The sequence below is a fragment of the Crinia signifera genome, chromosome 2 (assembly GCF_055691185.1).
Source record: "Crinia signifera chromosome 2, ASM5569118v1, whole genome shotgun sequence".
In the NCBI taxonomy this organism is placed as follows: Eukaryota; Metazoa; Chordata; class Amphibia; order Anura; family Myobatrachidae; genus Crinia; species Crinia signifera.
In genome coordinates, this window is record NC_139218.1 from 371395805 (window position 1) to 371414115 (window position 18311).

Sequence of the window (18311 nt, forward strand, 5' to 3'; positions counted from 1 at the left end):
GAATCCCGGGATTGAAGCTTTCAATACCGGGATTTCGGGATTAGTACCCCAGTGCAAAATGTACTTTTTTTTTTTTAAGCTGGGCAGCACTGAGCACTTTAGAATGGATCAGATGCTGCCGGCTGACTGCTACGTACTGACCCGCGACCCCCGGTGGCCAATTGGTTCCGCTGTCACTGTGTGGTGTGCTGTGATGACAGGCATGGCGGCGCCCAGGCTGCACAGCGTGACCCCTGACATCACGCCACGCTGTGCAACCCTTCCGCCGCCACGCCTGTCAGTGCACTGCATAGCACACTGTCGCTCAGCCACATGCCCGCTGTGCTGCTACCGCCTGCCCGCCCGGCCGCTGGATGGATGGATGGACAGACATCGCTCCTGCTGCTGCCTGTCACCACTACATCTGTAAGTGACAGTGCAGAGCAGGGGGATGGGGAAGAGTGGCTGGTGGGCAGGCAGGGTGGAGTTAGAGGGCATTTATATTGATATTTGGGGGGCGAGTCATTTTTTTTTTTATTAGGGAGGCCAGTCCCGGGATCCCGGGATTCCGGGATTGAGCATTTGTCAATCCCGAATCCCAGGATTGAAAAAATGCCCCAGGATTGGCCTCCCTAATAGAAACTAAGAATTTGACGGCGATAAGAACCACTTTTTCCATCTTGTCCGCCCATTTTTATGCTTTAGGAAATCTCAACCCTTTTTGAACCTTAGCCGTATGGGCCCGATTAATTTTGCTAGGCTGTGTATGTTCGCACCTTCCATTGAGTCCCGGACTGTGGTGTTTGGGGCGGCAGTTGGTGTCCATCCCCTATCTGAATTCAGCTGAGTGACAGCCCATAAAAACAGGGTTCCGTGCATGCGCAGTACCAGGACGATACTGTGCATGCGCCAGACCCAGGCCCATGGATACGCCTCTGGAGGCTGCTGCAAAAGCAGCTCATAGAGCAGGCATGTCCAAAGTCAGGCCCGGGGGCCAATTGCGGCCCGTGCTGTCATTTCAAGCAGCCCGCAGCCTCCAGCTGAAAGCGGGCAGAGCATCAGATGTGGGAAGCACAGCACAGGACACTAAAGGTGGGGCCCCGGCGAGCGCGCCTTTACCTTGCTGTCTGCTGCAGTGAGTAGGTGCCGGCCGCCACAGTCAGATGTGTTTGGCGTCCTACCCCTGCTGCTGCAATTGTATATATCACCCAACTCCACAATCACAGCAACAGCAGTGTTTGGGGAGGGGGGCAGCAAGGGGGAAGCTTGCACCCGTAACATGCAGAGCGGAGGAGGGCAGCAGCGGGAGCCCAAGCATCTCCTGTCCTTACAGTGCCTGCTTTGCCTCTCCTTCCTCTGGCTCACACAAGGGGCTGGGAAACCTACAGAGAAGGGAGAGGGCAGAGTGGGGGACATACAGTGAAGGAAGGTCAGGCTGGGGGACATACAATGAATGGAGGCAGTGATGGCCATTCAGAGAAGGGGGAGCAGGGGCTCGCTGGGGGACATACAGTGAATGGGAGTCATACAGTGTAGAAGGGTCAGGCTTGGGGACATACAATGAATGGGAGCACTGATGGACATAAAGAGAAGGGGGGCAGGCTGGGGGACAGAGCGAATGGGTGCAGAGTGGGGAACATACAGTGAATGGGGGACATACAGTGAAGGAGGGGCAGGCTGGGGGACAGGGGGCAGGCTGGGGGACATAGAGTGAATGGGGGCAGAGTTGGGGACCATTCTGATGTGATTAATGATTCATAGAATGTCAGGCTGAATGGTTGGCCCCCACACATTTACACTTTACCAAATCTGGCCCTCGTCGAAAAAAGTTTGGACACCCCTGCCATAGGCTGGGGCCAGCGCATGTACAGTACCATAGAAGTTACTGCGCATGCGCCGCGACAGGGACGGGCGGCTGGGACCGGGATTGGCGGCGGCAGCAGCGGCGGGGACGACGGGCACAGTGGCAGCAGTAGTAGTAGTAGTAGTAGTACGTTTATTTATAAGGCGCCGCAAAGTGTCCGCAGCGCCGTACATAGCAAACAAAAAACAAATGACAAGGTAACGTACAGGGTGTGTTGAAAAATACAGTATAAATAGGGGTATAGCTGGTAGAAATAAAATCAGCATCAGTTCAAGTAGGTGTCAAAATTGTCGAGGAGACTGAAGATGAAGTAGAGGAATGGAAGAACAGGACAGGAGGACAGGTGAGGTAAAGAGGTAGGGTGAGTACGTGAGGCAGGAGGACCCTACTCATAAGAGTTAACATACTAAAAATAGCTGGGTGGACGAACGAAAAACAACAGGATAAGTAGGAACGGAGGGGAACGGAGGCAGGATAGGAGGATCAAAAGAGGTTAGGAGGAGGGATAGGCTAGTCGAAAAAAGTGGGTTTTGAGGGAGCGCTTGAAGGAGGTAAGGGAATCAGAAAGCCTGATGGGTGGCGGGAGGGTGTTCCAGTGCAAGGGGGCAGCGCGAGAGAAGTCTTGGACACGGGAGTGGGAGGAGGTGATTAGGTGAGAGGTCAGTCGGCGGTCAGCGATGGAGCGAAGAGGATGGGAGGGAGTGTGGATAGAGATCAGTGAAGAGAGGTAAGGAGCGGTGGAGGAGGAGAGAGCCTTGTAGGTGGTGGTGAGGAGTTTAAAGAGAACTCGGAAAGGAATGGGGAGCCAGTAAAGAGATAGACAGAGGGGGAGGCGGAGGTAGAGCGGCAGGAGAGGAAGATGAGCCTAGCAGCAGCGTTAAGAATGGTTTGGAGAGGTGCGAGGCAGGTGAGAGGTAGCCCAGAGAGAAGGATGTTGCAGTAGTCAAGGCGGGAGATGACAAGAGAGTGAATGAGAATTTTGGTCGCGTCAGTGGAGAGGAATGGTCTGATGCGTGAGATGTTGCGTAGGTGAAAGCGGCAAGACTGTGAGAGAGCACGAATGTGGGGGGTGAAAGAGAGGGAGGAGTCAATGATGACACCGAGGCAGCGCGTTTGGTCGGTGGAGGTGATCTCGGTTTCACCAATGCTGATGGAGATAGTGGGAGAAGAGGGGATGTTCGGGGGATGGAAGATTAGAAGTTCAGTTTTAGCCATGTTTAGTTTCAGGAAGCGTTGGGTCATCCAGGCTGAGATGGCCGTGAGGCATTCGGAGACCTTGGACAGGAGTGATGGGGATAGGTCGGGGGAGGAGAGATAGATTAGGGTATCATCAGCATAAAGGGAGCAGAAGGGGGCCGCATTGCGGCAGCCCCCCTCCTCCGCAGAGGTAAGAGCCGCCGCTGGTTATTACTAAACTTTTACTTTCTATTAAAAAATAACAAGCACGCAGCAAAATAAGTAAAAGATAGGTAAGATAATATTAATTTATCTCATATGTCTCAGCGGACATTTTCATTTATTGCCGGTAGCTGGCCTGCAGAATGTAGTAATCCTGCGGTACCGTCATGCTCTGGTATAGCAGCCTAGTCTGGGAGCCTGGAAAGCTATTCACATCTAACAGTACAGATCTTATCCCTCACTGCTGACTTTGTATAAATTGTTATGGTAGCTTTTTCCTTGTCTTTCAGAACGATTTTCCGCCTGCAGCATCGGAGACAAACTGGGAATCCTTCACAAGCTCTGTCTCAGTAAGTAATACAGTGTGTCACTGTGTAGGATAAAATAAATGGGCCTACTATTAAACAAACAGCATGTTCTTCCAAGTTATTATCTGCACTGCCGGAATAAAAAAAATACTACGGCGAGAATTTGATTTATTTTTTTGGCAAACGAAACCTAAATTTGACAGATATTGTATCAAATGATTGCTGCCAAAGGAGGAGGAATTTACCACACTAGATCGCTGACCCCAAAAATGTGTCTGTAAATATAAATGTTTAGAGTAAGTCCACACACCCATAGATAAGGCCAGGTACTGAGATTCAGCACAAACATTCACAGTAGAAATCCACGTGTCTACATATAAAAGATCATCCTCGGTGCACCGGAATGGCTGGTAGGCTCTTGAAAATCGGATGGCCCTCCTGGCCCCCTGGAAAGGGAGGCAAGACTCCAGCATGATATATATACAGTAGGAGCCCATCTTATCTATCTTCCTTAGGCCATGGCTTAGCATGGCTAACCATGGCTATCCTATTGTTCTCAGCTGCAATACAATACATAGAGCAATACAGTAGGGGATTAGCAGAGTAATCCAATTACTCACAGAGGGGCAGATTTATTAAGCTTGGAGAAGAGATAAACTGGAGATAAAGCAGAGAAAAGGTAAAAGGAGATAACGCACCAGCCAATCAGCTCCCAACTGTCTTTTTCAAACACAGCTGATTGGCTGGTGCTTTATCTCCTTTTACCTTTTCTCCGCTTTGTCTCCAGTTTATCTCTTCTCCAAGTTTAATAAATCTGCCTCTTAATCCTATTATAGGGATATATGACAGTGGCTACTTCTGTATATATATCACTGCCTGGTGCCTCCAGTCCTTTTCTGTCTTGACAAAGGTCCCTGTTGAGGACCGAAACGTCGACCAACAGCTATGATTGAATAAAACCTGTTTCAACTTTTAAAGCTGCCTATGGTGAGTGCCTGCTTCTCCAAATATTGTTATATATGGGACTTTGCTGCCACCGAGTTGAATTGTGAGACCCGCCCGGCGTTGCCCGGGAAAACCTTTTTTTTTTTTTTTTTTAATTTCCAGAATTGTTGTAAAATGTCATCTGCTGTGCAAAAGGCCCAAGATTGTAATTTGGGAAAGACTGCACCATAATGTTAGAATGTGTTTGCATTGATACTCAATGCCAGCAATGAAATCAGGTGTGGTGTTGTTGTTTGAAACACAACGCTCCTGACTTGATAGCTGGTGTGTGTTGATGAATTCCACATCCACTCCTGATATTTAGCACCTATGATGTATTTTTTTGGTGTGTTGTACTGTTTTTGTGTGTGTTGTAGTGTATGTGGGTGTGTGTACTGTGTGTGGTGTGTTGTGTTGTGATGTGTGTCCAATGTGTAAGTGTTTGAGGTGCGCTATGTATATATATATATGTGTGTGCAGTGGTCGAGGTGGAAATTTTGAAGTGCGGGTATGGGAAATTGAAGGCTGAAGTTATGTGCCCACTCCAGAAAAAGAGGGTGCTGCCACTCAAAAGGGGGCATGTCCTTGAGAGCAGTGTACCATGCCATATGCCCCTTATAACCATTAGGCAAAACTGTAATAGACCACCTTACACTTGCCCCTTAAACATTATGCCACGCGGAAAGAGCCAAAATTCCCCTTATGCGACAAAGAATGAGCAAAAAAATTCACATGGAATGGGCCAAAATTCACATTATACCACCCATATTGAGCCAAAATTCATGTTATATAAAACTGAAAGAGCCAAAATTCATGTTATGCTACATAAATCGAGCAAAAAATTCACATGCAACATGGATTGAGGCAAAATTCACATCATGCCACCCGGATTGAGCCCATATCCACATCATGCCACCCGGATTGAGCCCATATCCACATCATGCCACCCGGATTGAGCCCAAATTTACATCATGCCACCTGGAATAAGCCCAAATTCACAGAATGCCTCCCGGATTGAGCCAAAATTCACATCATGCCACCTGGAATAAGCCCAAATTAACATCATGCCTCCCGGATTGAGCCCAAATTCACATTATGCCACACTCAAAGAGCCAAAATTCACTTTATTTCACACAGATTGAGCAAAAATTCACATTATGCCACCCGGATTGATCCAAAATTCACATTATGCCATATGGCAAGGTGACGCATGGACAGAGATGGTGGGATAATGCAGGGACAGAGATGGCGGGGTGATGCAGGGACAGAGATGGTGTGGTGACGCAGGGACAGAGATGGCGGGGTGACGCTGGGACAGAGATGGTGGGGTGACGCTGGGACAGAGATGGTGGGGTGACGCAGGGACATGCACCTCTATGTCACACTACATGTCACATTCCTCCCACCTGCTACCTGTCACATTCATCTGACCCGGCTCCTGTTTACATCAATGGGGAAGCCCGTCTTGCGGTTAGTATGGAGGTTGGGCGGGGGTCGCACACAGCCTTCGCTGCTGTACTCTTGAGACAGCAGCGGAGGCAGAGAGGAGGTGAATGGACGCCTGTGTGCAGCATCCATTCACCATGTGGGCTGGGGGGGTGCACGGGGAAATGGGGCAGCCCAGCAGCTTATCTTGGTGCTGGGCTTGCCCCCAGCGCGATGATAGGCAGTCCCGGCAGGGATGATCACGGTCCCAGCGCTTGGAGATGATGTCATCTTCAAGCGCCACCTCCGTCTACACTGCAGGTAGGCACCACAGTGTAAAAGGTGCAAATCCCAGATCCGACCTGTCTTGGATCCGTATTCCAAATGCTGGGTCGGATCCGGGATTTTTGGTGTAAAAGGGGTATAAGTGTGTGTGTTCTGTGTGTTTGTTTGTGTGTGTTGTACTGTTTTTGGGTGTCTCGTAGTGTATATGGGTGTATGTTGTACTGCTTGTGGTGTGCTATGTATGTGTGTGTGTGTGTGTGTATCTTTCCATTGTGAAAGTGTGTGAGGTGTGCTACGTATATATGTGTGTGTAGTGTGCTGTGTGCATATATGGTGTACTGTGTGTGTGTGTGTGTGATGTGTGGTCTATGTATTTCCCCTACAAATATTCCCAATTGTTGAAAGCCTTCACTATAATGTTAGAATGTGTTTGCATTCATTTCACACTCAATGACAGCAATGAAATCAGGTGTGGTGTTGTTCCTTTGTCTTCAGTTTCCCAGATCATAAATCTTTTTTCCAGATCATCAATTAAGGCAAATTAAACCTTGGTGTTTTTTACATTTCTAAGTAAAATTTCCCAAAAAACGGCTTTGAGTTGCACACCAGCAGGTCCAGAGGTACCTTGTTGCCGATTTTGGCGGCTCTGAGTGCCACTGTGTGCCCGCAATGCAACAGACACGCACACAGACACACACACACACACACACTCTTCAACTTATTATATAGATATATTATATATATATATACATATATATATATACATATATATATATATATACATATATATACTGTGTATATATATATATATATTGAAAATATATGTGTGTGAGCAGCGCTCAAAACAAATCAATGTCACTTTTGAGTCCAGCAAGATACCCTTGGAATAGGGATAGTAAAGTTCACCAAAGTCCACTTATAACGGACTGCAGCTTCCTCTTTCAAGTAGGCACAGCATCCAGGGTCAGGATGAACAACAAATCTAAAATATAGAAGCAGAAGAGGAGCGCTCCATGGTGCATGTAAATGATATTTAATGGATATATCACGCAAATATAAAAACAGGTAAAGGCAAGTGCTCGTACCAATAATGTAAACACTGTGGGCTGGTTACCACAAGACTGCTCCGATGTACTATCCACAGGCTCCGGATCGAAGAAGACCATAAGCGCTGGATTGCGCTGTCTGAACTCTGGATCCACGAGCTGAACGGACACACGCCGGGCAGGACGCCAGGTAGCAGAGGCACGGGTATCACAGGCCACGCTCTAACGCGTTTCGTCAGAGACTTCGTCAGAGGGCGTGGCTCTGTGACTACCCGATACAACTATATAGCAAGTGTCAACCAATAAGGAGGCAAGGGGGCGGATGATGTCACCGAACCTCTCTTGATACACAAAGATATGTGTGTCTGCAAACAGTACACGTAGCGTCTCATCACTTAATAGACACTGCAGAATCTTTAAGAATTCTGCTTTGTGCAATAGATATGCATAATATACATAGTACGAGCACATATTATAAATACAATTCATACAAATTAAAACGATGTGCATAAAAAATGCTCATAAATTAAATATATCCGAATATATATATAACGAATAAATATAAAAAACACAAATATACACATATCAAATACATAAAAAATACATATATATAAAAATAGATATAAAAATATATAACTATAGTGATACAGCCATTCACCATGGAAGAATAAAAAAGGGGGAATAAAATAAGAAATACAGGGAGAGATATACCCCGATCACAACAATTTAATTAATTAATAAAAGGGGTTATCTCATAACCTTCGTTCAATCCTAGCGGCGCTATAGTATTTAATGTGAGAATCCAATGGGTTTCTCGCCGCAAAAGGAGTTTGTCCCTATCTCCTCCTCTCTTCGGGGGGGGGGGTACATGTTCAATTGCTCTTATTAATACTCCACGGGTCTTTATTGTGAAAGTTCTTAAAATGCCTCGGGACGCTATGATTAGTAAGGCCATTTTTAATATTCCGCAGATGTTCAAGGGCTCTAATCTTTAATGCCCGCTTAGTTTTACCTACAGTACATAGTGTAGATCACATGTGCATGAAAGCACATATACCACGTATGTAGAGTTACAATTAAGAAACTGGTGCATTTTAACTTTAGAAAGTTTGGGATTCAGTAATTCAACACCTTTAGTAATATGTTTACACACTTTACAGCTATTGCAAGAAAAACAGCCTTTAATGTCCAAAAAGGTAGAAGATGGGGGTTTAGACACAATCTCTTGCAACTGGCTCTTGGAAACCATATTCTTTAATGTGCAAGCCCTTTTAAACACAGTAATTGGTCTAGGGGGAAGTGAATCACGTAATACTGGATCAAGTTTTAATAAATGCCAGTTTTTTTCCAATATGGGCCCTTATTCTGATCGGTGCGGATATTCCCGCATTCTTACGGTGCGGTCCGCACGCCACGGTGTTTTGCCGCGTGCGGCCATCGTCCGTAGAAACGCCCACGTGTCCTCCGCATTCGGACGGACTCACTCTTTAAGAACAGGGCGTGTTTACGGACGACATACAAAGCATGCGTGTGCGGGAGAAACACTCCGATTCGGCACGGTATTACAGAGTATTACAGAGTATGCTCGGGAATACCGCATCCGAACGGGAGCCAAGCGGTGCTACCGCACGTAAGCGGAGTATTTACGCCAAACAACCCACTATGAAGTATCTTCTGCTATACATCACATGACCCACTTATTCAATTACCTATCCTCATAAAAAACTTCTTATTTTGAATTGGAATCAATTAGATGCCAATATATCCTTACAAGCATGCCTAACACATGCATTGCACACATTAACCCTTACAGCAATTGAAGTGCAATGGTTTCAAGTAAAGCACTGACAAGCGTCCTATTAGTGAGTAATGAGTAAAGGAGTAGATTCTATTGGGTTCAGGTGTTAATGGTTGTAGTCATTAGGCGTACGTTCGCCTACCGCATGAACGAGTGGTGTCCGCAAAGCAATAGTACACTTGTGGACACCGCACATTTCTGGCCTTTTTGATCGCGTGCATTCGGAGTGGTTTCCGAATGTACGCCCCCCAACATAAGTGTACTCCCCCGTGTCCGCCCATGTTTCCGCCCCGTTTTGCCCACTTTGAAACTACGCCCATGTGTCATTCCGCATGACGCCCATAATACGCCCCTATTTCCCGAATGATAGCGGTGAACAGTTCTGGACGGGATCTGGCCGAACTGGTACCGAGTCAAGGCGTGGCACATGCGCGTTGCGTTCTCCACGCATGCGCAGACGCCGTAAACACGCGATCCGAAAGTATGCGGTAAAGTCCGCGTCAATCAGAATAAGGGCCATGGACTTGATCTCATTCTCTCTATTATTAAATTGTGTGATGAACGGGCATTCATTCTTTCTTTGAGCAACAGTAGTGGGAGAAGGCTGTTTATACTCCAATAGATTGTCACGTTCAAGTGCTCTAGCATATACAGGCCCGTAACTTGATGTTCGCCAGCTGTGCCTTGCCCACAGCGCATCGCACTGTGGGTGCACTTCTGGCACACACCTACTGTGCAGAGCGAGGAGACGCCGAGCAGTGGAGGCGCTCTCCCCGCTCTGCATCCTGCTGCTTGGGCCGCACCTCCATCTTCTCAGGATGGGGTGGAGAGCTACAGGGACTCGGCCCTGATAAGGCAGAGCTATGCAGGAGCTATGCAGGAGTTAAAGGGACAGGCTGCTGCTGCTCCTGAGCTAAAGCAGGAGGCAGATGAGAGGCTGCTTCAGTTCCAGGGCCCGGCCAGCCAGTGACACTGCACTCTGCAGGTGTATGTAATGTAAGAGTAATACATCTTTCACACCACACAAATAACCTGGGTCCAACCCAGGTTGTTGCGGGTCTCTCTGCGGTGTGAAAACAACATTTGGTAAAACCCGGGTCCAGCAACCTGGCATTCCAACCCATGTTAAAAGAAAGCTTTTACCCGGGTGGGACCTGGGTGGTTGGGCAGTCTAAACTGGTAACCCAGGTAATTTGCTGTTATGAAGAAGGGACAATAAAAAAAATCAGCCTGCAGGTGTATTGGCACCTTTACCTTCAGTAATTGAAAAATCTGAGCATAGCAGTTCTTTGGTATCATGGAGTATTATGGTCAGAATATATTGGATCATAATGCCCTCATCGTTCCCAAGTACTGGTAGGTAACAGACTCACATACAGTATATCCCCTGTTCCTTCCTCCTTCATAAAATACAGACACTAACTGCTCTAAATCAAGTAAGTTCATTCTAAAGTATTAGACCATTAATCACCATTATTTTTACTGAGCCACTTTAATTAAATGTGAGCAATAAATAAAATCTGCAGTGTTCCACCTTGGGCTGGAATTAAGAACTATTGATATTGGCACCAAATTAATAAGAAAATTGTGAGCATCGGATGGCTTTAACTGGGCTGTATTAAATCAGGGAGATTAATGAATTCACATTAATTATTAAAAGTGAAGGATCTACAGAGTTTTCTTATTTTACTACTAAATGTCCCATGACAACTAATACCCCTTTTACACCAAAAATCCTGGATCCGACCCAGCATTTGGAACACGGATCCAAGCCAGGTCAGATCCGGGATTTTCACCGATTACACTGTGGTGCCTACCTGCAGTGTAGATGGAGGCGGTGCTTGGAGATGACATAATCTCCAAGCGCCTGGACCGCTATCACCCCTGCTGGGACCGCCGATCACCACGCTAGGGGCAGCCCAGCACCAAGGTAAGCTGCTAGGCTGCCCCAGCCCCCGTGCACCCCCCAGCCCCCTTCCACAAGGTGAATGTATGCCACACACAGGTATCCATTCACCTCCTCCCTACCTCCGCTGCTGTCTGCAGAGTAAAGCAGACTGCAGCGGAGGCTGTGTGTGCCCCGACGTCCAACCTGCGGACACTGCCGTTCGGAGGTTATACTTCCCCCATTGATGTAAACAGGAGCTGGGTCGGATGACCCGGCGTACCCATTTACACTGCCCTCTACCCAGGTCCTAGCTGTGTTCAACACAGGTCAGGACATGGGTAGAAGTCCAGTGTGAATGGGTGACCCATTTACACTGCCGCTGACCCAGGTCTGACTCGCCGCTGACCCGTTTTTTTGTGGTGGTGTAAAAGGGGTATACTATTAGTTGTCAGCTCCACCTTCTTTCTTACTGTTTTATAATTGGGGAGGAGTTACAGTACATACGATTTAGCACTTGATGTGCCATTTCTACATGCAATAAATGTATTTATTATTTATTTATTTAGTTTCTTATATAGCGCAGCATATTCCGTTTCGATTTACAATTGGAAACAACAGTAATTAAACAAACTGGGTAGATACAAACTGACATGGATGTAGGAGGGCCCTGCTCGCAAGCTTGCAATCTATAGGGATAGTAGGAGGGATACATAGGGATAGAATTCCATAGCATGGCAGTCCCATCAGATTACTAGACGGTCCTGATGGGATGCAATTAGATATGAATGCTACTGTAGGTTGTGTGGGTGTTCCTGAATATGATAAGCTAGCCTGAGGAGGTGAGTTTTCAGGGAACGCTTGAAATTTTGGAGGCTAGAGGAACCTCCAAAGGGCATTCATAAGGTGGGTGCTGCCCACCTTATGGAATGCCCTTCCATGCATGGAAGGGCATTCCATATGGTGGGTGCTGCCCGACAAAAATCCTGCAAGTGTAAGTGGGAGCGAGTAATGAGTGTGGATGAGAGACGCAGATCTTGTGCAGAGCGGAGAGGTCGGGTGGGGATACATTTTGAGATAAGCGAAGAGATATAAGTCGGTGTAGTCAGAGTGATGGCTTTGTATGTAAGTAGAAGTATTTTATATTGAATGCGGTAATAAACAGGCAACTAATGGAGGGACTGGCAGAGCGGATCAGCAGATGATGAATGTCTAGCCAGGAAGATCAGCCTTGCAGCTGCATTCAAAATGGATTGTAGTGGTGAGAGTCTTTTCTTAGGAACACCATTAAGGAGGCCATTGCAATAATCAATGCGTGATATAATGAGTGCATGGATTAGAGTTTTTGCAGTGTCTTGTGTAAGGTACGGACAAATTTTGGATATGTTTTTTAGAAGCATGTAACACGATTTAGAGACCGATTGAATGTGAGGAATGAAGGACAGTTCAGAGACAAGTATGACCCCTAGGCAACGAGCTTGTGGAGTAGGATTAATTGTTGTGTTCTCAACAGTGATAGAGATATCAGGTTGGTAAGTACTCTTGGCTGGTGGGAATATAATTGATTCTGTTTTGGAAATGTTGAGTTTGAGGTGGCGAGGTGACATCCAAGATGAAATGGCAGAAAGACATTCAGAGACACGGAGCAATACTGATGGTGACAATTCCGGGGAGCATAGATAGATTTGAGTATCATCAGGGTACAGGTGAAACTGAAATCCAAAAGAGTTGATTAGTTTCCCAGATGAGGAGGTATAGATTGAGAAAGCAGAGGACCTAAGACTGAACCTTGTGGTACTCCAATGGACAGAGGTAGTGAGGAGGAGGTAGAATCAGAGAAGCGAACACTGAAAGAGCGATTAGATAGGTAGGTAGAGAACCAAGAAAAGGCTGTGATCTGAAGACATAGGGTTTGTATGATAAGAGAGTGGTCGACAATGTCAAAGGCAGCTGAGAGATCTAGAAGAATAAAAAGTGAGAAATGGGCTTTAGATTTAGCAGTGGCCAGATCATTGACTACTTTAGTCAGTGCAGTCTCATTGGAGTGTTGAGATCGAAAGCCTGACTGAAGTGGGTCCAAAAGGTTGTAAAAGTTAAGAAAGTGTGTGAGGCGAGTGTAGGCAAGTCTCTCAAGTAGCTTGGAGAGGTATGGGAGCTGAGAGATAGGATGGTAGTTAGAGAGACAGTTTGGATCAGAATTGTCTTTTTTTATTATGGGAGTAATAAGTGCATGCTTGAGAAGGAAAGATACCAGTAGAGAGAGAGAGAGAGGTTACAGATTTTAGTTAAGCTTGGGATAAGCACAGGAGACAAAGCTTTACTAAGAGAGTTAGTGGAGTAGGAAGATGAGAAGAGTGTGGATACTTCTTCCTCACTTGTGGGGTCAAATGAGGAGAAAGTGGCAAAGGGCTCAGTAAAGGAAGTAAGCAAGTCACTGGCTGAGGAAGAGCATGCCATTTCATCTTGGATTTTAGCAATCTTTTCCTTGAAGAAGGAAGCAAGCTCTTGCGCACTGATATTGGCAGGTGGGGAGGGTGAAGGAGGGTAAAGAAGTGATTTAAATGTATTAAAAAGTCGCTTGGGGTTAGTGGCATGAGAAGAGATGAGAGATTGAAAATAAGTTTGTTTAGCAGTGTCCACAGCATTACGATAGGAGTGGTAGGTAGTCGTAAACGTGACAAAGTCACTTGGATTTTGAGATTCTGACGTTCAAATCTACATGATAGTTTTTGCAGGTGTCTTGTTAATTTAGAGTGCCATGGTTGGCATCTAAGCCTACATGGATTATGAGGAGTAGCTGGAGCAGCTTCATCAAGGGCAGTTTGTAGAGTCTGGTTCAGGTGGGTTACAGCTGTCTCAGGACAGGCAAGTGTAGAAATGGGTGAGAGCAGTTGTTGCAGAGAGGTAGAAAGTTGTTGAAAATCAATAGCATTAGTATTTCTGTGGGTTAGAGGAGTCTTCCATGATTTAGGTATTATAGAGTTTGGAGAAATGGAGGAGGTTGAGAAGGTGATAAGGTTGTGATCCGAGAGAGGGAATGAAATCACCCATGATGATGGTGGAGATGTCAGAAGTTAAGATGTGTGGGAGCCAGGCAGAGAAATCTTCCAGAAATTGTTGTTTGGGAAGCCCAGGTGGGCAATAGATAGCTGCGACATGCAGAGAGAAAGGGGTGAAAACCTTGATAGAGTGAACTTCAAATGATGTGAATCTGAGTGAAGGAACTGGTGGTAGGACTTTGTATGTGCACAGCTTGGACAGTAATATACCTACCCCACCTCCTTTAATGTTACCAGGCCTAGAGGTGTGTGTGTGAAGTGACATTGCTGCAGGGGAAGCCATGTCTTATTGCGTGAGCCAGGTTTCTGTAATGGTCAGCAGGTTGAAATTGCTAGAGATGAACAGGTCATGGACTGATGTTAGTTTATTGCAAACAGAGCGTGCATTCAGTAAGGCACATTTTAGTGACTTGGACGGTGAAGGGATACATGTGACATTTATAAGGTTGGCTAGATTTCTATATTGTTTTGACAGCTAATTGTGAGTGCGGCAGGTGATTAGGGCCTGGATTTGTGGATACATCACCAGCTAATAAAAGCAGCAGAGCTAAATAAATGTTAGGGGAGGTTTGTGAATGTTTGGTGTAGTGGCAAGTTTTGGATGGTGACATGCATGTAGAGAAATTAGTAAAAAGCTCATGAGTGTTAAGAAGAGAGGAGTGAATAATGGAAGCAGAGATGTGCAAAGAGGGGATAGTTGTAGGGGTAGTGTAGGGTGAGTAGGTTTGGAACAGAATTCCATGACATGATATGAAAAAGAGTAGTTTGGCGAGCATGCTGTCAGTTATTAAGCTAAAGTTAATATCAGAAGGCAGAAGTAATATTAGTTCTTTACCTTTCCTTAATGTTGTCTACAGCAAAATACCAACAATTGCAGGACACTTGGAAAGTTACCGATGGATCAGATCTAGTGTTGAGGATCCAGGTTACACAGTCAGGAGATGCATATGGAGAGGGGAAGTCAAATTGTCCTTTGTTGCGTAAAATGCCTTCAGTGATCCGTTGTATGGATAGCTTGTTTGCCTTCAGTTTTCCTTCGGTTTAACATTGGTATAACATTGGTATAACATCGAAGTTCTTATTTAAATTAATGCTATCCTTTGAGGAGCTGTCCTTAGAAGAGATGTGCACAAGCCTCTATCGGCCACAAGCCCCCCCGACGTTCATTAAATAATGGACTTCTAACATGTGTCTACACTAATTACACATAGGACCCAGTGAGACCCTCCCCCAGCAATAGCTTGGTAATAAAACTTTTTAAACAAACACTCAAACCAAGATACAAACTATATATTAGCTTAGAATCATGCCCTCTTCCAATAGTGAGGAGGTAGGAAACATTCCAGTTGTTAATAAACCCATCAAATGCATATTCAATCAGGGTAGCATGGGAACTTCCGGGGTAGATGAATGTTCAAATGAATGGGCGGCCGCTGATTGGCTGAACTTGCTCTCTCAGCCAATTAGCGGGCACACATTTATTTGAATGGAGTTTAGGTAGCGGATGGCAGGAAGGAGATGTCAAAACTCACATTTAAAATGAGCCGCTGATTCATTTGAATGGGAGCTTTGAAAATCTCCTGGCCGCCTGCTGCTACCGCAGTACAGCCTGTTACCTGGAGTATGCAGAGCAGGGAGAGCACCTCTCCTGCCTGGTGCTTCCCAGCTCTGCAGACTATAGGGGGGGTGCCAGCGGTGCGGCACTGTGGCTGGCACACACCTATGGACCTAATCGGGTGCAATACATCGCAGGTGCTAAAAAGCTGATGGGTCCGATTCCATCCCATCTTATGGTCTGCCTGTCCGACCTCAGACTCCAATCCGATGCACAGAGAACCACGCATCTTCAAACACAACCAATTTGGGCTGATCTCATGCGATTTCTTGGCCCGATCCATCAGAATTGTCATCCATCAATCACTGCAAGGGCAATGAGGCAATGACCGCAGTCCCCCTGGCCAGACACCATTGCACAAACACATATATGAAACCGATGGTATCGCTGCAAACTTGGTGAGTATTGACTATAAAAATGATTAGAATAACATCAAGATGAATTCATAAGTTATAAATATCTTCTTTATATACAGTATGTGCAAGTATTATCACTTGTGTCTGTTAAGTGGACACATTTTTTTCTCATTTCCACTAAATCAAGGCTAATTGCCCTCAATTTATTTCTTGTTTAACTGAAATAAATGATTCATCAAATAATGTGACATAATTAGGAAATATTAATGACTTCACTCTCCTTTAACTGCATATGATGCTCACTGGGTGATGGGAAGTGCGGACTCTGAAGTCATTCCACAAGTGTGTATGTCTATCTGTACAGCCATGGGTTCCAGGAAAGAGGGGAAAACAATGAAAGTAGTAAACTGACTGTCTGTGTAGTTCACCCAGAAAAGTGGCCATATTTAATATTCATTATATATTAGGCCCCGGTAATTATAATTTGCTACACTGCACATTGCAGCAATAAAAAATAACTTTATCAGGTCTAAGTGGTTTAATGCAGCTCTGACCATATAGTGCAGGGGGAGGAACCGCACCTGGGACTCAGCATTGGGCATCACACTTCTTCTAAACCCACCCTCAGACTCCTGTGAAGCTAACCAATAGGAGTCTAAGGTTGGTATAGGAGGAGTGTCATGCCTAATGCAGAGTCCCAGGTGCTGCACTTTGCCGGGATACAAAAGTGCTGCAAATCCCCAGGAGAACCAGCCAGCCAGGGCCGGATTTTAATGGGGGCACAAGGGGTCAGTGCACCTGGGCCCCCCTCTAGCTAGGGGCCGCCTGAGGGACAAACACAGGCTTTTCATGTGGTATATATGTATGTACTGTATGTATGTACTGTATGTATGTATGTATGTATGTATGTATGTATGTATGTGTGTGTGTGTGTGTATGTATGTATATATATATATATATATATATATATATATATATATATCCCCTGAAGTTACCCATTGACCAAGTTTATACTGCCTTTACTCTGTGTTTTGACAGTGTAATATTCCCCCATGCATTTTGCGGCCAGTAATGACAAGTGCAAGGGGGCCCCCTGTCTAAAATTCCCCAGGCCCCCCGAAGGCTTAATCTGGCACTGCAGCCAGCACATATATTACAGGTATCAGAACATGTATGTTTATATGTACTATAGGGTTGGCAGGCTGCAGGCGCTGCTGGTCCCACATATGTGCAAATGGTCACTTCGGGGAGACCGAAAAGAAGGTTCCTATATTCTATAATAACTAATGATATGGTGATGGCTTTCAAGAGAGAGCTTCCAAAAAATGTCAGCCATTAATACATTCTGTAATGTTAAAGTCCCCATAGAAATCCATGGTTACATATTGAACGACCGAAAATAGAGGTACATATCAGCTTGCATAACCTCTTAATAGAGTAGATAAGGGGATCTGCCAAAAACAGCAGTTTCAGAAGCTTTTCAGCAAAATTACTGTTTTAAAAAAAGTTAGCCACTAAGAAGAACCCAGACATTGGTCAATCTAAGTATCAACCAATCAGCTACAGGAGGTATTTGAAAAATGACAGGTGCTGATTGGCTGGCACGCTGTATCCATCCACTTTATCTCCATCCAAGGCTGAGTACATTGACTCCTTAGTGAAATGTGGTAATAGCAGAGATTTACAGTAATAATATTAATAATTCAGGATGCAGCAGGATTCATTTGTAGTAGTAGGAATCCATTGGAATGTGTTGGAACAGATAATCTCTTTGATGAATGATCCCGGATGCAGGGAGATTGTATTGATATGTGATGGGAAGAGTTAGAGATTTAGCTGAATCTGTTGGAAGTAGAGGTTGAGGCAAAAGTGGTTGGAACAGTCAGGAAATAGTGAAATATGGGAATAATTAGGAAATGATTTACCATTGGTCATGAGGAATTCATTTATGAAAATAGAATTAAATTTCGCAGAACATTTTGCAAATAGTAAGACACTTAATAAAATGTAATAAGAATAAATGTGCGATTGGATTAAGTCAGAGATGTTTTATTATGTCGTTAGACTATTGAGAGATTTAGGGGAACGTGATGGTTGCTGTCAGGGATTTGGAGGAATGTGTTGGAAACAGTTGGTGATTTAACTGAAATTGATGACAATAGTTAGAGTTGGGGAATGCTGCAGGCTTGTTACTGGGGTAGCGGAATGCACAGGGATTAGTTAGGGATTGTAGAAATATTTTGTAAATAACAGAATTCATCACAATGTGGTGCGAATAATTAGAAATTAGGCAGAATAATTAACAATTA

The 18311-nt window shown here is 45.3% G+C and overlaps 1 protein-coding gene across 1 annotated transcript in view; it reads left to right on the forward strand.

Moving 5' to 3' along the window:
* Nucleotides 1–18311, forward strand: part of PDGFD (platelet derived growth factor D) — a 195789-nt gene that overhangs the window by 150901 nt on the left and 26577 nt on the right. Inside the window, exon 4 of the mRNA XM_083170074.1 lies at nucleotides 3532–3591. Within this exon, the coding sequence (XP_083026200.1) occupies nucleotides 3532–3591 (60 nt within the window). The remainder of the gene's footprint in view (nucleotides 1–3531; nucleotides 3592–18311) is intronic.